General features: G+C 46.7%; 1 protein-coding gene across 1 annotated transcript in view; it reads left to right on the forward strand.

Annotated features, from left to right (window-relative positions):
• The window catches only part of rnf24 (ring finger protein 24), an 87573-nt gene extending 76523 nt beyond the window's left edge, over positions 1-11050 (forward strand). The window contains 2 exon segments of the mRNA XM_038793243.1: positions 6994-7073; positions 9236-11050. Coding sequence (XP_038649171.1) covers positions 6994-7073; positions 9236-9347 — 192 coding nt within the window. The 3' untranslated portion in view covers positions 9348-11050.
• Positions 11051-19496: the final 8446 nt, after the last annotated feature.

Genomic DNA, 19496 nt, shown 5'->3' on the forward strand with positions numbered 1-19496 from the left:
CACCACAGTCTGCAGTTTCTTGCGATCTTGGACCGAGCAGTTGCCATACCAACCTGTGATGCAGCCGGATAGGATGCTCTCTATCGCACATCTGTAGAATTTTGTGAGAGTCTCGATGCAGAAGTGCCAAATTTCTTTCGCTTCCGCAGGAAGTAGAGGTGTTGTTGGACTTTCTTGTCTGTTGCATCAACGTGAGTGGACCAGGACAGACTGTTGATAATGGTAATCCCTGGGAATTTAAAGTTATCAACCATCTCCACTTCGGAGCCATTGATGCAGACGGGAGTGTGTGTCGTACTGCGCTTCCTGAAGTCGATGATCAATTCCGTGGTCTTTCCAACATTTAGAGAGAGGTTTTTTACGGTACACCATGCAACCAAGTGATTTATCTCCCTCCTGTAGTCTGATTCGTCGTTGTTTAAGATGCGGCCCACCACAGTCGTATCATCTGTAAACTTATAGATTGAGTTGGAGTTAAATGGTACCACACAGTCATGAGTGAAGGGGCTGAATGTACGTTTGTTAAATTTGCTGATGTAAAGGTAAGTAGAAACGTAAATTGTGAAGAGGACATAAAGGCCACAATTTTATGTTGCTCGAGCAGGCGTGTCCTTGACCCTCAAGCTCAAATCACGCAAAATGGCGTTGGGCGTGCATCCTGATGTCATCGTGCACTGGCACAATATTTTGGTCTGCGGGCTCGCGCAAGAGTCGGAACCGTGCAGAAAATTTAGGCAATTTTGAGGCCAATTTAATTTGATTTTACGTGGCCCGTATGCTTTTACGATTTGTGGGGGGGGTCTAGTGGTCAGGCATCTTTTATGTGTTAGCTGCAACCTCGATCCAGGGCTGGATGAACTGTCCGGGCTAAAATAAAATTTTCAAAGGTGCCTGGGGACTGTGGTTGGTGTTTGAATGTGCTGCCCCGACACTCCTTGTATAACCTTTCCAGCTCTCGAGTCATCTCAGCATAAATGTTTGTTTGCCTGCTGTGATCATGTTGTTTACGTGTAATTTGATCCAAGATCTGGCACAATTTTGCTGAGAAGCAGCGAAGGGTCAAGGGCAGAGAAATCACCAGTGGACCGAAAGAACAGGAAAGAAACAGTATGGCTGGGGGTTAACCTGAGCCAGATCCCTGTCCACTCTGCACCCACCCAACACCACCCCTCGCCCCCCCCCGCCCCCCCTCCCCAAATACTGCCTGCCCCTTCCCCTCCTCTCTCCCCACCATCCTGACATAAATGTCAGGGACAAGAAGCTCTTGCCCGTTGTTTGCCTTACCCCACATCCATTTAACAGCCTGTCAGTCAAATAGCTGGCAGCTCTTTGCTCCTGGTAACACCACCGGGAGCACTGGCCCCTGCTGAGAATGCATCTAGTCCCTGATGGCAATCGTCAGTGGAGCACAGGTACAAAGGTAAGTGGGCAGGCAAATCGCCAGGCCCAGGCTGCTAGGCCCCAGTGAGTGGTAGGAGGGCTAGTGTGGACAGGTGGGGGCATGGGGAGGGATTAGCACGATAGGTGGAATATTTTGGGAAAAGGAGGACTCCAATGCCCCCCCCCCCCCCCCCCCCCAACAACCCCTGCACCAGTCCCATGAATTGAAAGATGCTGGGCTTCTCATTTGTTGCTGGCTTCCATACCTCCAAGGGTTAAATACCAGGCAGGGATGAAAGAGGCCTTTAAGTGAACTCTAATTGGCCGCTTAAGGGCCTCAATTGCACACAGGTGGGTGGGCCACCCACCTCCTCACCCGCTGCGGGTAAGTTTGTGGTGGCAGTGAATGGTTAGGCACTAGAAAATTTGCCCGTTGCATTATGCTTTATTTTATGCATCCCACCCCATTCTCCTCCTCATCTACCAACTCACCCCCAGCCCGATGAATAAAGACATTGACACTTGGTAGATGGCAAACTTGACATTGAGAAGCTGGAAGATTGTAAGAGCAAAGGGAAAGTCAGGAGGATGAGGGGTTACCTGTTGTAAATGTATTCCATGACCATTCTTAACTATGGTCCCCTGACCAAAAAGACACATGGTGCAGGGATATGGGCTTATAGTAAAATTTATAGTTTGCTTGAACCTAAAGCTTGATTCTCATGCTGTTTAGCACAGGGCTAAATCACTGGCTTTGAAAGCAGACCAAGGCAGGCCAGCAGCACAGTTCGATTCCCATATCAGCCTCCCCGAACAGGCGTCGGAATGTGGCGACTAGGGGCTTTTCACAGTAACTTCATTTGAAGCCTACTTGTGACAATAAGCGATTTTCATTTCATTTCATTTTCATTTCATGCCAAAATATTCACTAATAGCAAATAGCCTTGGTTCAATGATATAGCATTATTATCTCTGAGTCAGAAGGTCACTGGCTATAACTCTGGTGGTTCAGTTCTGGCAATGAAATAGTAAGATGAATATCTTCAAAGGATATAGTGAAGGGCCATAAGGTTGAGACCTTTGGTGTCAAAGGTATGAAGAAGTTAGAGAAATTTAAGCTGTTTGCCGTTGAAATGGGAGGCTATCTCTTGATGTATGTTGGATATGCAAACTAATAAAATCCGTAATTGGGAGGAAGCACTTCTTCCTGTAAAGAGTGATTAGTATCAGTGATTGTTTCCCGGTTACAACATTGGAGGTTACCGAGGAGGCAGTTGAATGCTATTGTGGATGGTGGACTGAAAGTGTCTTCCTTGACTCTTACTTACTGGCACTGAAAGACTTGTCCTGGTGCCTAATTTTACTTTTTGAAAACATTTCAAAAGACTTCACGTGAAATGCACCATTATAAAGTCTTGTGATTGTTGTTATGAAGACCAGTGTGACAGTCAATTTTGTGTGGACAGCAAGAACCCGCCAATGGCAATGAGATGAATTATCTCTAAACCCTACCAGTCTATGCCATTCTTTAGCTCAGAGTTCAGACCGATGACCTGGACCAGATCCATGGCCATGCCATGCTTAACTCCGGTCACAAGGGCTTGACGTGCCTTCCTGTATGTATTTTCCTCCTGCTATATTAATACATATGGAGGTACCCTCTTCATTGCTGCATACCCATCCCTCACCCCCATGTCACATCCATGCCAGCCCATGCGCCTCTACCCAAACTCAATAGACCATCATATCCCCTTATCCTCTATGCAAATAAATGCTCTATCCACCCACCCAAGGTCCCTCATTCACCCCAAAAGCCAACCCAAACCACGTTACTTATGACCATTTATAGCCCCTTTGTCAACTTGGTGCCAACTCACACCATCCATGCCCACCAGTCTTTGCCCACAGCCCCTCCATATCAATCACTTAGTATCTTTTGACAGTTCCTTGACAGCTTCAGCAGTTCCAATGCGTTTATATACCTTTTTGCACAGTTATGCTTATTTTCAATGACCCCAAAGAGTGCCTTACCTCTCCCAAAGGGTGCCTTATTTCTGAAAAAGGGTGCCATCCCTCTCCCAAAAGTGTCTCGGGACTATATCCAAAGGGGTAGATTACCTCTCCAAAGCGATATTCTGTCTATCGAAGCAAATCCACCAAGTTCAGATCTCTTCTTACCTGATCTAATTTGCACACTTTGAGTTTCACACTCCTGGCCACCCAAAATCCCACTTCAGTGAAGGCAGCTGATGAATTTGATGGCCAGTTGCACATGCACGAACCCCCGCCCAACTCCTGTCTTACTCCCATGAAAATAGTAAAGGCTGTGTTCGAGGTGGGACTTAGAATTATACAGCCACTGTAGCAAAACCCTGTGCCAGAATCTCTAACTTGGAGGGATAAAGGGGAAGGGGTTAATTTTGCAGCCTGTTTAATATTTGAAGTTGGGTAAGTTGCTCGGAAATGTGTTCTAAATGTGTAGATTAAATATCCCCATCTCAAAATGTGTGCACACTCTGGTTATCAGATCCAGCGTAAGTATTAATCAATGTCAATTCTTCAGACGGAATATACTCCAAAAATATACTCCAACTGAGATTGGATTGCCTGTGAGAAACCTTTTTAATGTAGCATTTACAAGAGATTTAAGCTGGAGATTTAAACACCTTTTTATCTCCCATGTGACCTGAGTAAAGAACAGGAGCTCATTGTGTAGCTACAGGGCTGATAGTTGCCAAACTCCTGCCGCATGGCATCCCACCCAGTCCGACATGTGACCTCCTTGCTGCGAGTGGCACTTCAAGGGAAATCAGGTAACCGAGAGAATCAAAGGCTTTTGATATCAGCCCTTCGATTGAGAGCCAAATGCATTGTGTGCTACTTTCAATCCAGATTTTCCACTGCTGTGGGAAGCTTGTCATTAAGCAGCCCCAATCCCCATTCTCATTTCTTCCTCTTTGCATTTAAGCAGATGTCTGAGTTTAACTGAATGCTGCCCCCAACACAGCTCAAGCAGTGAACTTGACAAGTGGATGCTTGTAGCCAGGAGCCTATATCTTATTACCCTGCAAAGAGCTCACCACTGGAGGGAGTAAAAGGGAGATCGTCTTTCCCCTCTCACCCAGGCAATTCTGTTACAACCCCATCTCCTATCATTGTATATGTATTTCCCCCTCTGCAATCCTTTGATTGGTACCAGTGTAAATCGCCACAATTTGATGGTATGGGTTTCACTCTTCATTTGTAATAGAGATCTGTCCATTGTTACCAGAAACCTATGGGATTTTCAGTTTGCTGATTTTCGCTCTCTATGGCACATGGCCTGGCAGTCCTCTCAAAGGCAGAGCTCGTAGGTTTGTTCGCGCACATCAAACAGAGGTGGCTTCATTGGCTCAAGCACGTGCGGAAGATGGTCGCATACTCGAGAATTTCTGTCTGGTAAGGTATCTGGAGACAGACAGGCACATCCAACGCTCCGCTTCAAGGATGCTTGTGAGTGTGACGTGAAGGCCCTGAATATCGATTATCACACCTGGGAGGGAAAATGGCAACACCTCCTGTGGGCTGCCATGAACCGCCAAAGTGACCAATGGCTTGGCAACAGATGACAATGCCAAAAGCAACAGCCCGCAATGAGTGCTGAGCACTTGTAGCGAAACTGCCTCTCAAGGATTGACCTCTTCATTCATCAACGAAGGTGCATAGCAAGTGGATTTGGTTGCTGTATGCCCATCATCTTTCATAGATGGAAGGATGGCAGATGGGATGTTCATTAACGTGACACATTCTAATACAAAATTCTAGTTTTCATTCAAGAAATATTTGCTATGATTTGTTTAATAAGCCAAGAATGAAAATTCTATCACCTGTATAGTTCCACATCTGGCTGGGAGGACAGGTTTCAGGGACATCTGGATTGCCTCCTGTAACATTCTGAAGGTTATTCAGCATGTCTTAGAGCAAACTGAATTGGATAACCGGGGGAGTTGGTGAGGAAGACTACAAATTAAGAGATTAACGGGGGACAGCTAGATTTGATTCCTGGGGCAAGGACTGAGCAGGATAGGAGAGAGAAAGAAGGCAGGGATCTTTTGGTTCAAGATGTTTCTGCACTGTAGGGATTCTATGGGACAACAAATGCCGCCAACATCTTTTCCATGGGCATTGGTGGCTATTCCCAGACGATAAGCATTGCACCTAGCTTGAGCAAAATCTGAATCCACCTATGGCGCCGTTAGGTCACCATCATAACACTAATTTCTGTTTGTATTTTTGAATATTTAAGGTTACAATTTTGTGCCAGGAGGGTATAATGATTAACTTTTGAGCTTTTCAATTGTTAGCCCTGTCAGCCTCGAATTAATTACTACAGGAACAGTGTGCATCTGCTAGCTGGCCCCTTGATCAGATGTTATAAATATTGGATTCATAGTTCTTTATGACACAGATGAAGGGGCAGAACGGTAGCATTGTGGATAGCACAATCGCTTCACAGCTCCAGGGTCCCAGGTTCGATTCCGGCTTGGGTCACTGTCTGTGCGGAGTCTGCACATCCCCCCCGTGTGTGCGTGGGTTTCCTCCGGGTGCTCCGGTTTCCTCCCACAGTCACAAAGATGTGCAGGTTAGATGGATTGGCCATGATAAATTGCCCTTAGTGTCCAAAATTGCCCTTAGTGTTGGGTGGGGTTATGGGGATAGGGTGGAGGTGTTGACCTTGGGTAGGGTGCTCTTTCCAAGAGCTGGTGCAGACTCGGTGGGCCGAATGGCCTCCTTCTGCACTGTAAATTCTATGATAATCAAATTTTATGATGATTCGGCTTATCGAGTCTATGCCAGCTCCCCGCAGAGCAATCTAGACACACACCACCACTCAGTTCCCACACCCCTGCACGTTTATTTCCTTCAAGTGCCCATCCAATTTCCTTTTCAAATGAAAAATGAAAATCGCTTATTGTCACGAGTAGGCTTCAATGAAGCTACTGTGAAAAGCCCCTAGTCGCCACATTCCGGCGCCTGTTCGGGGAGGCTGGTACGGGAATTGAACCATGCTGCTGGCCTGCCTTGGTCTGCTTTAAAAGCCAGCAATTTAGCCCAGTGTGCTGAACCAACCCCGTTTGAAATCGTTGATTGTTTCCTCTTTTAAGAATCTAACATATACCTCAAAGTCAAGGTCCAATTTTCAATACTAAAGTACACCCATACAGCCAACAATAAGGGATGGCACAGTGGTTAGCACTGCTGCCTCACAGCGCCGGGGACCCAGGTTCAATTCCGGCCTTGGGTGACCATGTGGAGTTTGCACCTTCTCCCCCTGTCTGTGTGGTTTTTGGAATTTTGGATGAATGATGCTCAACCTGTACTACGTTAAATCCAAAACATACAACTGGAACCGGGTATATGGCATTTTGTTCCTGGTCTGATTATTCCCACCCCCATGACGTAACTGGCAAAACTTGCTGCACTGCATCAAGATTACTTGGTACAGAGATTTGGACTGCCATGCCATGCTCCTGCTTCAATTTTCGATGTTTATTTTACTCGATCGTCTTTGTTGTAGTGTCCGAAGCGCCTTAATTGGACTGCCTGCTGACTGTGTGTGTGTTTATCTGACAGATTTGTGCAGTATGCTTGGAGGAATTCAAGTCAAAGGATGAACTCGGAATCTGTCCCTGTAAACATGCCTTTCACAGAAAGTGAGTACAATGGGTTTGGGCGGCAAAGTCAGGGTGGTGCCCACTTTCCTGCATTATCTGGGAGCTGAAACTTTGGCACGTATTCCTCTGGGGATTAAAAAGTGGATGTACCAAAGTGAGCTGCGCACATCCCTGGTTAACGTCATGCTCTTAGAATAAGGGGTCAGCCATTTCGGACTGAAATTAGGAGAAATTTCTTCACTCAAAGATTGGAAATCTTCGGAATTCTCTACCACAGAGAGATGTGGACCAGTCACTAAGTGTATCCAACTCAGAGATTAATAGATGCTTGGTTGCTCAGTGAATTAGGGGCTGTGCGGATGCTGCAGGAGGGTGAGCTGAGATAGATTAGCCATGTTCCTATTGAATGGCAGGGCAGGTTCGAAGGGCCTAATGGCCTATTCCCTACCCCAATTTCTTATGTTCTTGTAAAGTTACCCTTAACTTAGCAATGCATTGGTATCCTCATTCAGAGAGTTTCTCTGGTGGCTGGAGAACTGGCAGTTTTAAAGATTCACTGCTGTGAGCAGTACTGGAGAAAAGCGATACGGTTTCATTTTCTTTTAATAATTTCGATGATTAGTTTTTTTTTAATTAGCAATGGTGGGATAGCGGCTGTTTTGACTTAATAGTTAGCACTTGTCCAATCAGATACGGATTTTCTGACTGCCGTGGGTCAGGCAAAGTTACGTGGGCATGGAAGTGTCGGACAACCAATGGCAGGTGCGTGGTGGTTCACGGTCTCTGTCGGAATGTGTCAAATCAGAGATGGCCACACTGGGTGAGGTGGGTTTGTCACATTGCGTCCAGTTCTGGGCATCACACTTTAGGGTAGATGTGAAGGCATTGGGTGGGGAGCAGGGTGGCAGAAAAGATTCACGAGAATGGTTCCAGGCAGGAGGAACTTAATTTCCCTAATAGACTGGAGAAACTGGGACTGTTTTCCTTGGAGAAGGAAAGGTTGAGAGGCGATCTGAGAGAGATGTTCAAACTGATGAAGGGGTCTGGACAGAATGAATGGGGAAAAATTGTTGGAAGTATGGAGAACGAGAGGGCACAGGTTTGAGATAATTGGCAAAAGAAGCAATGGATACATGAGGGGAAAACCTTTCATGGAGCGAGTGTTTAGGATTTGGAATGCAGCTGCCTGAGGATGTGTTGGAGCTCAGTTCCATCTGGGTGGAAATTGGATTATTATCTGAAAAAGAAGAGTGTGCAGAGAGAGCAGGCGGCGAGTGGCACCAGGTAAATTGCTCATTCAGAGAACAAGCGCAGACACAACAGACCAAATGGCCTGTCTCAGTGTTGTAACAATTCTCTGATATTGCTGCTGTCCGAGATTGCTGGGACAGATTAGGAGGGGACTTTTGCACGTGCAACCATTCAAAATGGGGTGGAACGTGGGAAAATGTATTCCACTTGAGGATGTAGGCAGTACAATGGCACAGTGGTTAGCACTGTTGTCGAACAGAGCCAGGGACCAAGGTTCAATTCTGGCCATAGGTGACTATCTGTGTTGAGATTGCACATTCTCCCCCTGTCTGCCTGGGTTTCTTACGGGTGCTCCGGTTTCCTCCCATAGTCCAAAGATGGGCAGGCTAAGTGGATTGGACATGATAAAATTGCTCCTTAGTGTCCAGGGATGTACAGGTTAGGTGGGGTTATGGGGCTACAGGGGAAGGGTGGAGGAGTGGTAGGATGCTCCTTCAGTGGGTTGGTGCAGACTCAATGGGCCGAATGGCCTCCTTCTGTACTGTAGCCATTCTTATGGATGTCTTTATATTTTTGATGAGCAGAGGTCATACCAAATATATAGAGACCAATGTATTGACCAATAAATTCTGGGCAGCACGGTAGCACAGTGTTGCTTCACAGTGCCAGGCTTGATTCCCGGCTTGGGTCACTGTCTGTGCGGAGTCTACACATTCTCCCCTTGTTTGCGTGGGTTTCCTCCGGGTGCTCCGGTTTCCTCCCACAAGTCCCGAAAGCCATGCTGTTAGGTAATTTGGACATTCTGAATTCTCCCTCAGTGTACCCGAACAGGTGCCGGAAAGTGGCGGCTAGGGGCTTTTCACAGTAACTTCATTGCCGTGCTAATGTAAGCCGACTTGTGACAATAAAGATTATTAATATAAAATCTGTTCTTCTCTGTTTGTTTCAAGGTGTCTGATCAAGTGGCTGGAAGTGAGGAAGGTTTGTCCGCTCTGCAACACACCTGTCCTCCAAAATAACCAAGAGCAGGAAGCCATGAGTGGGACTGACAACTTAGTGTAGCACACGCTGCTGGGATTGGAACTCAAAAAGAGAGGATTTACTTTTTTCTTTTGTATGATTTTTTTTTTGTTTCACTTTTCCGTGTGTGTAATGGAACCGATTCACAAGATGGTGAACCTGCTGACCCCGGACCCGAGTGTTTTGTTGAGGCCAGAATCTGATGGGTGGGGAACCCTATGACACGCCCTGAGGTCACCGAACCCAGGCAGGAGCCTCGAATGCCGAAGCACTTTTGTGTCGCTGGATCTACAAAGGGTTTGTTGCTGCTGGGCCTGCCATTGCCACGCAGCTGTCACGCTGACTTGAGTTAAACACAAAGGAGCACTTTACAATCACGGATTCTCCTCCCCCCTTCGAACTGTCACAGGTACAAAAAAAAAATAACCAAAATGGGAGGTGTGCATTGTATGACGTTTTTTTATATGAAGTTCCGTCGAGTTGAATGCTCGGGTGGCGAAACGGGCTCTGCCTTTCTAAGGGATAAGAAGACAAAGGGAACGGACTTGGGCCTCTTCAAGGTGGAAACTTTAACACTTTATACCAAGCAGCTAACCTCGGGACAGGACTTCTTAAAGATTCAGGCTTAAAGCTGAGCTGTGAAATTCACCAACACAAAAAAGAAGAAATACGATTGCGTTCAAAGCTCTCATTGTTACTTCAGATTCAGGTCTGAGGTTTCAATGTTGAGAAATGGTCCTCAGACTGGTCCACTCCACTGCGTTCCCCAGCTAGGGGACTGAAACCATGAGAAACCTACAGCTCTTAAATATTTGACGATGAAACACTTTCTTAAGTGGGGGAGGGTTTTGAAAGGGTAGGTCAAGCTGTGCACAGAACACCACACATTTTGCTGTCAAAAAAACAGAATGGTTGTAAAATTGTTTGGGCAACGGGCTATTGTCACAGGCTTTTCAAACCTTTTGAGTCTCTGTGAATTCCTTCTGGGGCTGAAATGCCATTGCTCATTTCATCAAAGGCTCTTCACACAGGTAGCTCAACCACCATGGTATTCATTAGTGACTGGGATTGTAAACAAACAGCAATTTGTGGCGTTTTTGAACGCATTGTAACACCGTTGTTTACAGTAAATGGCCAATGAATTAAGTGTGTCGACAATGAGATCCTGAGCAAACGCTAAAGAAATAATTTAAAGCACTATTTATGGTTATTTTTTAAATGAAACTACACAAGAGGAATATGTGGGGCAGGAGGGGGAGGGATGGGATAAGGAGAGATTTAAAAAGTGCAAGTCGGTAAAAGTAAGGAGTGGGACTGGAACGAGGAGTAATGTTGGAAAAGCCAAGATTGTCGACAAGAAAAATCACTTACAGCAGAGGATTAGCATTAAAATCTCTCTTTTAGCAGGAGAGGTCGGAGTAAGGTGCACACCAGAGCAGCTAACAGAAGCCTTTGTGGACCTCTTCCACTCAGAAGATCCGCTGTTATTCATTTAATGGCCAGTCCTGTCCTTTATTTGCCGCAGTGCTGTCAGTTTTCCTCACAATCACTTGCACGATTACAACATTGGTCTCAGGAAAAATGAGCAGCTTATAAAGCGGCTCTCCTGTGGGATTCAGAATGCTGTTGCTGCAGTAGTTAAGGATCGACAATTGAATCGTTTTATCTCCTTCGAGCTACTAGGCTTTTGTCTGAAATGCTTCTTTTTTAAGCGTGTCAGTGAAAAGCGTATCTCGTCACAAGTTTAGAAAGGCCTTTTTTAAAATTCCCCTATTATTGTTAATCCTGCTCCGCGTCTCGTAATACACGATTGTCAGTTCTTGTCAGCTCAGCATTTCATCTCTTTATCGACTGGCAGGAAAACATTGTTCAAAAGACGCATTTCCTGCAGCTACAGAGTCACTTCAACTAGTGAGCTGAGCATTTTCAATCGTCTGCCCTAGGCACAGAGGATCATAGAATCTTACAGCTGACAGTTTGCAGTTCGGCCCATCATGCCTGATCTAGCTCTTTGATTTATCCACTCCCACTCCCCCTTTTTCTCGCTTCTTCCCCATGGTTTCCCCCCCTTTGAGTATTTATTGAACTCTCTTTGTTGTAGAATCTCTTGGCCTCGACGGGTTAGTAAGTATCAGTCTGTGATTCTAATGAGAGCACAATTACAACCTCTGGGAATGCATCATTAACAAACTGCTAGTTAGTTCAAACTGTCCAGTCCTAGTTGCCGATAGTAAGTAAAAGCTGCCAGGCAGGAGGATTGCTTTGCTGTGGTCACTTAACATGTGGTAAACTGTTTGTATTCAGCGCAGTCAAACCAGTTTCCTTTTGTGAGACATTATGATGGTGGCAGTGGTGGGACGGTGCGGGGTGAGGGGGGTTTACATGCCTCCCAAAATCATTCTCCATGATTCAGTAGAGAGTAAAATCACACCGAGTGTAAAACCCAATCTTGTCCATTCCTGGAGATTGCACTTTGTCTGTGGCAGAGTTTTGGGGGAGCTGGTTGTCAGCCTTCTGGCTGATTTGACCTAAATCCTTGGACTTTCTACACCCCCCCCCCCCCCCCCCCCCCCCCACACACACACACACACACACACACACAGAATATAGGCACCTCGATGAGCTGGGTTGGCAGGTACACAACCTATTCTGAAACTGAGCCTTCTATCCCAGCGAATCAGTCAGGTTCGATCACTGGTCTCTGCTAAGTTAGCTGAGATGATGATAGGGGGTAAGACAGTTCCAGTCACAACAAGAAGGAGTTCAACGAACAGAAACAACATGTTCTTGATCAATATCCAGCCGCGTTGGCTGGGAGAATTCACTACATGTGGACTTCATATGAAGACAAGATTGAACGGGATCATGACGGTCTTCCGAAAATAAATAACCCACCTACACTCATGGTCTGTAAAAGCTGACTGTTTCAACAAGATAGCAAAGAGCAGGAACCACCCAGGCCATGAGGCCTTGCAGAGCGGTATTTATTATTCAACCATTTGGGACCCATCTTCACCCTCAGTCCTCGACAAACTTACTGCTTCTTGTGCTTGTGTCTTTCCAATCATGGCGTGCCAGACACCGCTGATTCTGCTTGTTCAGCATGCAGTCCCCATTCCTCCTCTTGCCCTGGCAGAAGGCGAAGGAATGATATCCAGGAGGATGGCCAGCCCCGGATTCAATAGAAGAAGTGAGAAAAGCCCCATTAAATTGGAAATTGCTGCCCCCCCCCCGCCGTCTCTTCCTTTGACACAGTAGTTGGTTGTCACTTGTCAACTGCCCAAGGTGCGAAGCTCACTCTGCAATGAACCTCTTGAGGTGAGATGGTGCCCCCCATTCTGTGGTGCCTGAATCAAGAGATTCTCAAGCAACCAGTTGTTGGGATTGCCATCCCCTTCAATAAGCCCTGAACTGCCTCAGATTCACTCAATGCCTTCAGGCAAGGAGACAAAGAGATACAAATTGGGAACCATGTTTTTTTTTAAATGATACTAAGCACTTTGCACCTTGGTGTACCACAACAAAACTTGATCGAATGAGGTTGAACTCCCCATCACCAGCTGAGTCTTTCAGAAGCAGAATGACGAGGAGAGCTTTAGGAAGGGCAGACAACTTTCAGCAATTGAAAACCAATGAACTATCTCCTGAACATTGTTGACAAAGGCCCAGAGTGGGTGGCATGGTAGGACAGTGGTTCGCACTGCTGCCTACGGCAGTGAGGACCTGGGTTCGATCCCGGTCCCGGGACACTGTCCGTGTGGAGTTTGCACATTCTCCCCGTGTCTGCGTGCGTTTCACCCCCACAACCCAAAGTTGTGTAGGTTAGGTGGATTGGCCACACTAAGTTGCCCCTCAATTGGAAAAAAATAATAATTGGGTACTCTAAATTTTAAAAAAGACAAAGGCCCATAGACCTGTTGCCGTCTTAGGCAGAGGTTGGCTTTTGGGGGAAGGGGGGGAGGGTTAGGAACTATTTTGGTGAAAGTACCTCTGGAAATGATGTGCAAAATGTTAATGAAATCTATAACTGAAAGTGCCCCTGGGATGCAGCCTGGTTATAAAAACCTCTGTGGGATTCTCCGTCTGCGGGATCCTCCGTTTCACCGGCAGTGCACCCATGCTTGCCAGTTTCCCGACCACGTGGGATGGCCACAATGGGAAACCCCATTGGCCGTCTGCCGGAACGGAAGATCCCGCTGCCGGCGGGGGCATGCCATGCCGGAAAACTGGGCTGGCAGGACGGAGAATCCATCCCTCTTTCTCTCATTCCTAATCAGCTTCTGAGCAAATAGTTCCAAAAACAACAAGTTGACCAAGTGAACTGTGCTGGGACCCAGCGGAAATTCGATTGATAGACACAACTTGCCAACTATAGTACATGTAGTACAGTTTATTGCATTACAGAAGTGCCATAGCCAGTGAAAACTGCCCGCTTCTGAGCATTAATAATAATAACCAATAGAAGGTAGGCACTTACTGTTCATTTTTATTGTTTAACAAGAAGCTCACCCTATTGCTATGATACACAACAAAGATTCACTTAAAATTTTGGAATTATTGGGGTCAAATCTCGTAAACCTGGAAGACTTTAATGAATGGCCAACTGCTTTGAGGCAAAGATTTAGCGTTGAAGGAAGGCACCGTTGCCATTAGAGGGTTATCAACACCGTCGCAAAATTACGATGGTTTCTCACAAAATTAGAAACATTTCGAAACTTTGCTCAGGTGAATATTTTTCAACGCCTTTCTTAGCTTTCACCAGGAAGTATTCCTGTGAGAATGAATTGTGCACACTTATTGCAGAGAGGATAACATTTCTGTCAGTGGTCCTGGAGCCTAGTTTGCTTATATTCATCTCCATCCATGATGTGATGGAGTGTCCCCTTAACAAGCACTGGGACATCACAGCATCTTTTAACTGAAACCTGTTCATTCACAAAAATGGGAAGGAATCCTGGGGCTCTTATGCAAATGGAGAATGCTAATTATCTTAAATGAAATATAGCACGTTGATCTTATTTTGTGGAACAAAGCTATTGATGATCTGATTGGTGCTGGGGGGGGAGGGGGCATAGGTCATAATTTACCACAAATGCACCCAATCCTCAACAAGTCTTTATAAAGAAAGCTTTGAGTAAAATCCATCAACCGAGATGTTCCAGATGCAGTCCATACCCTGATGGCAACCCATTTAGCATACAATCTGGACCATACTTTCCTGCACGCCCATGTGCAATTTCCACCAAATTCGTATAACTGGCATAGAAATGAGACTAAAAGGCAGGATTGTCAAAAAACAATTTTTTTCAACCTTTCCTTTGAAACAAAATGGGGCAGGATTCTCTGTCCGGCTGCACCAGTTTCCTGGTGCGGCACCCCCCCGCCGCCACCGGCAGCGGGAATCTCCGTCCCGCCAGCCGGCCAATGGGGTTTCCCATTGTGGACACCCCCATGCTGTGGGGAAATCCCCGGCCTAGCGGAGAATCCAGCCCATGGAATTTTGTACCAATTGAACTGTATTTCATTCAGGTTTCCTAAATAATCTGAGCCCTCTCTCCTCGTGTGTTTAGAATATATGAATGATCAGAGGCTGTTTTCGGCCCCCCCACCTCCATCCAGCCCCTCCTTTAGCGCCGATCAGCAGATGGTACGTGGCGCGCGCCGCCAGGCCTGAGCAACCAGCACAACTTCGCAAAGCATTTGCACGATTTCTCAAAGCCGCACCACTCGCTCACTCAGCGATTCAGGGAGTTATTCCCCTTCATTACAGACGGTGTAAATATTTACCGCTGACCTTTCAAATACTTACAACGTTCTTCTTTCAAAGGCCACCATAGTTTCTTGCGTGACAATAATTGCTTCAGTTCATTTACAATGTTAGTCTGCAAAGAATCTCAGTGTTAGGCCCGGAAGGCCGGGGTGCCCAGCCTGCCCTCCACAATCAGGGGGAACAAAAGTGGTCTCATCATTGCACCTTCCTGCTCTTTGCAGGTTGACTGTTTCTTTTGTTCGTTTTCACTCACTGCTCATGGCCGTTTGCAGATGAACATGTTCAAAAACTAAAAGCAAATTACTGCGGACACTGGAATCTTAAGCAGAAAGCGCTGGACAATCTCAGCAGGTCTGACCTCGTCTGTGGAGAGAGAAGGGAGCTAATGTATCGAGTCTGGATGACATCCAGACCTGCTGAGATTTTCCAGCATTTTCAGTTTATGTTCAGTAATTGGGCCCCCGTACATTGAATAAGCATCTTCCCCGTGCTGTGCTGGAACGGAGATGTGGTGAGCGAGATCGAGACGGGTTGATGCCCCTGCAGCTGCAGCAGTGTGTGGGTTTATGGTCAGCCGAATTGTATAGTGTCTGACGAGGAAATGTCTATCATGTTGATGCAACAAAGAAACCCATCTTACTTGCTCCAATTCCCACACAGCCGAGCATAACACAGGTACGAGAAACTCAGCCGCTTTCTGTCCTCCGGCATGAGGTAGGTTCTCACGCGTTGGTCGTTGTGAGCGAGTTGACCCACCTGCAGCCACCATCGTCCTCGCTTCTCTATCATTTGTCGGGGGTTTCCTTGCGCTGCGGGCAAAACCAAGACAATAGAGGGGGTGGAAATACTCACCCAGCACATTCAGTGTTGCTCCCTGTCACATATTCCCCCCCCCCCAATAATTACGTATAAGGAAAAACAATCAACCCACCTTAGATTTCTCAGAATGATCCTCTTGCACACTCCAATTGCTTCTGAAATGAATCCAGGGTATGGGCCTGCATTGATCCGTCTGCAAGTCTATTTCATGTGTGGGCTATATTTTCAGTAAAGAAATCAGTGTGAGCCATTATTTTGCCATTTCGCCAGTTTGAAACTATCCCCATATCCTGCTTTTGCAATGTGGTTTCAAGTATGTGATGGATTTAGCGTTTCCGTAGTCTTTAAGGACCTGTCCATCTCCAGGGCCAGGAATGTACTTGGGAAGTTAGAGCTTTGGAGGAGGAAGAGCTCCAAGGATAACCCAGAACCAGTAACACCTCCGAGGTGCCTCTTTTTAAATCCAAACAAAACCTACCTTTCTCCAGGACACGGCGTATCGGCGCCGAGGTGTGGCGTGAACCACTCAGGTGTCTGCCCACCTGGAAGGTGCGGAATCCTCTGCACCTTCAGGGGCTAGGCTGGCGCGAGTTGGTGCATACGCGGGAGCGCAGGGTGTACAGGCGTCATCCCAGCGCATGCGCATGGGGGGTTTTCTCTGCGTGGGCCATGGCGGACCGTTATACCGGCTGGCGTGGAGGGAAAGAATCCCCCCATGGCACAGACCCGCCTGCGGATTGGTGGGCCCCGATCGTGGGCTAGGCCACCGTGGAGGCACCCCCACCCCCAGGGGCCAGATCCCCCCCTCCCCCCCCCCCCCGAGGACTCCGCAGGCCACCCACAGAGCCAGGTCCCACCGGTATGGACCTGGTGTAATGTACGGCGGCAGGACTGGCCGAAAAACAGGCGGCCACTCGGCCCATCGCGTGGAAGAGAGTCGCCGGGGGGGGCCACTGCCAACGGCCCCCGACCGGCACGACACGATTCCCATCCCCGCCGAAAAACCGGCGCCAGAGAATCTTGCAGCGGGGCAGGATTCATGCCCCCCCCCCCCCCCCCCCCCCCGGCATGAATCCTGACCCTTCACACTTAGTCCATTTATTAAGTGTGTATATTTCACTCTGGGTGTGAATGCAAACCAAAAAGGAAATCAATGTGATTAAACTCTACACTAAAGGCAGTCCCATTTTTACCATTAGTTCCCACCTGTCTTAAATTTGCCGAGCGTTTGTAACGGGTATAGTACAATGCAGACCTTGTTCAAGGCCTATGTTCAATTTTGGCGAGGGCATATTAAAGAAAATTGTGTTTCTTGTACAGATGTCATGAATAAGGTTATTGAGGCCAGCTTATAAGTCCTTCTCAACCTTGCTCCTCGCCTGAGGTTTGGTGATCCTCAGGCTAAATCACCACCAGTCAACTCTCTCCCTCAAAGGTAAAAGCAGCCTATGGTCACCTGGGAAGATGGCGACTTTACTGGTACAGGTGTAACAGGTTTTTTAGCGGTACTTCTCTGGCATCACTTGTATACTGCTGCCGCTGCCCAATGCAGAGAGACATCGGAGCAGGAGGAGGCCATTCAGCCCTTCAAGTCTGCTCTGTCATTCATCATGACCATGGCTGAACATCCAATTTAATAGCCTAATCCCATTTTCCCCATATCCTTTGATCCCCTTCACCCCAAGTGCTGTATCTAACTGCTTCTTGAAAACATAGTATTTTGGCCTCAACTACTTCCTGTGGTGACGAATATCACAGGCGATGGATTTGTGCAGCCAACGGCAGGGAAAGGCCAAAATGAAAAGCAATCGTCCCAGCATCCAGAAAGTTCGCTGCCTGAGGTCGGTTGTGTCCTGAGGTAAAAGTGGAAGACCCATATCAAAAAGAAATTAGGGGGATAATGAAAGGAGCTGTGGGTTCAGAAGGGGCCCCATGACTGAGATGCATTGGAAATGCTGGTGAACATCTGCACTGACGGTGACCACGTTGCTAATGCACACTCTCCAGGCGATTTTCAACAGGGCATGTTTCGACCGTGCTAGTGGCTTTTGCAGCTTGATTTGTGACCAGGTTGAAATTTTGATCTTCCATTAGATATTTAACTCCCACCCCACAGCAGACAGCAATGGTGACTGAGATGGACGAACTTACGATTTTACAGGGGGAATTCCAGCCGCTGAAGTTGTGTTTCACAAACTTGATGGCCCCAAACTGAGTGAAGCCGACGTTTTAATTGGCAGCAATGAATATATAGCGGAAGAGAAAATGCTCTTCCTGAAGGGCCAATCACAGCAGCATATTATGGGTAGGAGTAAGCTAGAGAGGTCTTAACCCAGCTGGTTTTACTGATCAGCTTGAACAAGATGAGTCTATTGGGTTTTTGTAAATATATACCTCTTTCCCTTTTTCCTTTGGTTTTTTTCTCATTCCTGCCTCTTTTGCTATCTCTTTTCCCTTATCACGTGCGTTTTTCAAAAAAGTCTGTCTCTCATCTCCACCTCTCCGTTTTCTTCCCCACTGTCTCGCACTCTGACCAATACTGATATTTATGTCATAAATTAAACAGAAATGACGAGAGCCCTTTGGGCGGCGCTGTGGTTAGCACTGCTGCCTCACAGCTTCAGGGACCCAGGTTCAATTCCGGCCTCGAGTGAGTGTCTGTGTGGAGTTTGCACTTTCTCCCCGTGTCTGTGTGGGTTTCCTCCCACAGTCCAAAGATGTGCAGGTTAGGTGGATTGGCCATGCTAAATTGCTCCTTAGTGTCCAAAAGGTTAGGTGGGGTTACTGGGTTACGGGGACAGGGTGAAGGTTTGGGCTTAAGTAGAGCGCTCTTTCCAAGGGCTGGTGCAGACCTGATGGGCCGAATGACCTCCTTCTGCACTGCAAATTCTAGGTGCAATGCAAACCACTTTAACGGATCCAGTATTAAGACTTTTAGCGATCATTGAGTGAGTGGAGGTGTGATTTCTTCCAGCTTTGGGTCGAAGAGGTCAATAATAAAATGTATTCCTATAGTAACAACGCAACCTTGAGCAGACGCTGTGACCCTCTTGTGGGTGGGCTTTCTGCCTTTTTATTGATACCATGTGATAAATCTACTCCAAAGTTTATGGAACGAAAGTTATCAGTTTCATAGACATGTTTATATAAGAATTCTGCAGCAGAATATATTTTAAAATATTGCTATTTGTAAGCTATATTTTTATATATTTAATTGCTATTTTGAAATTTGGATGGCTTTTGTTTTGCTAATTAATTGCATTGTATTCGAGAAGATCTGCATGTGATTGACTGGAATTGTAAATAAATGAGAGATTCCAAAACCAGGGGGGTGTCCTGCAGTTTTTCAATGAATGCCTGATCTCTGGATTGCAGTCTTGACAGCTTCTTCCAATGGTCAGAATGTATGAAGAAGTTCTGGCATTTCTGCTGTGCCTTTCACTCACGCAGATCGACCCCAACGCCAATGAAATCATTTTTAAAGTGTAGTCACTGTTGCAATAAAGGAAACGTGGAAAGATAAAGCCAATTTGGAAACAGCAAGCTCCCACAGCAAGCAAGGGATGATGACGACTTGATCCTTTTTTTTTTGGTGAGCTGCT

The sequence above is a fragment of the Scyliorhinus canicula genome, chromosome 3 (assembly GCF_902713615.1).
Source record: "Scyliorhinus canicula chromosome 3, sScyCan1.1, whole genome shotgun sequence".
Taxonomy (NCBI): Eukaryota; Metazoa; Chordata; class Chondrichthyes; order Carcharhiniformes; family Scyliorhinidae; genus Scyliorhinus; species Scyliorhinus canicula.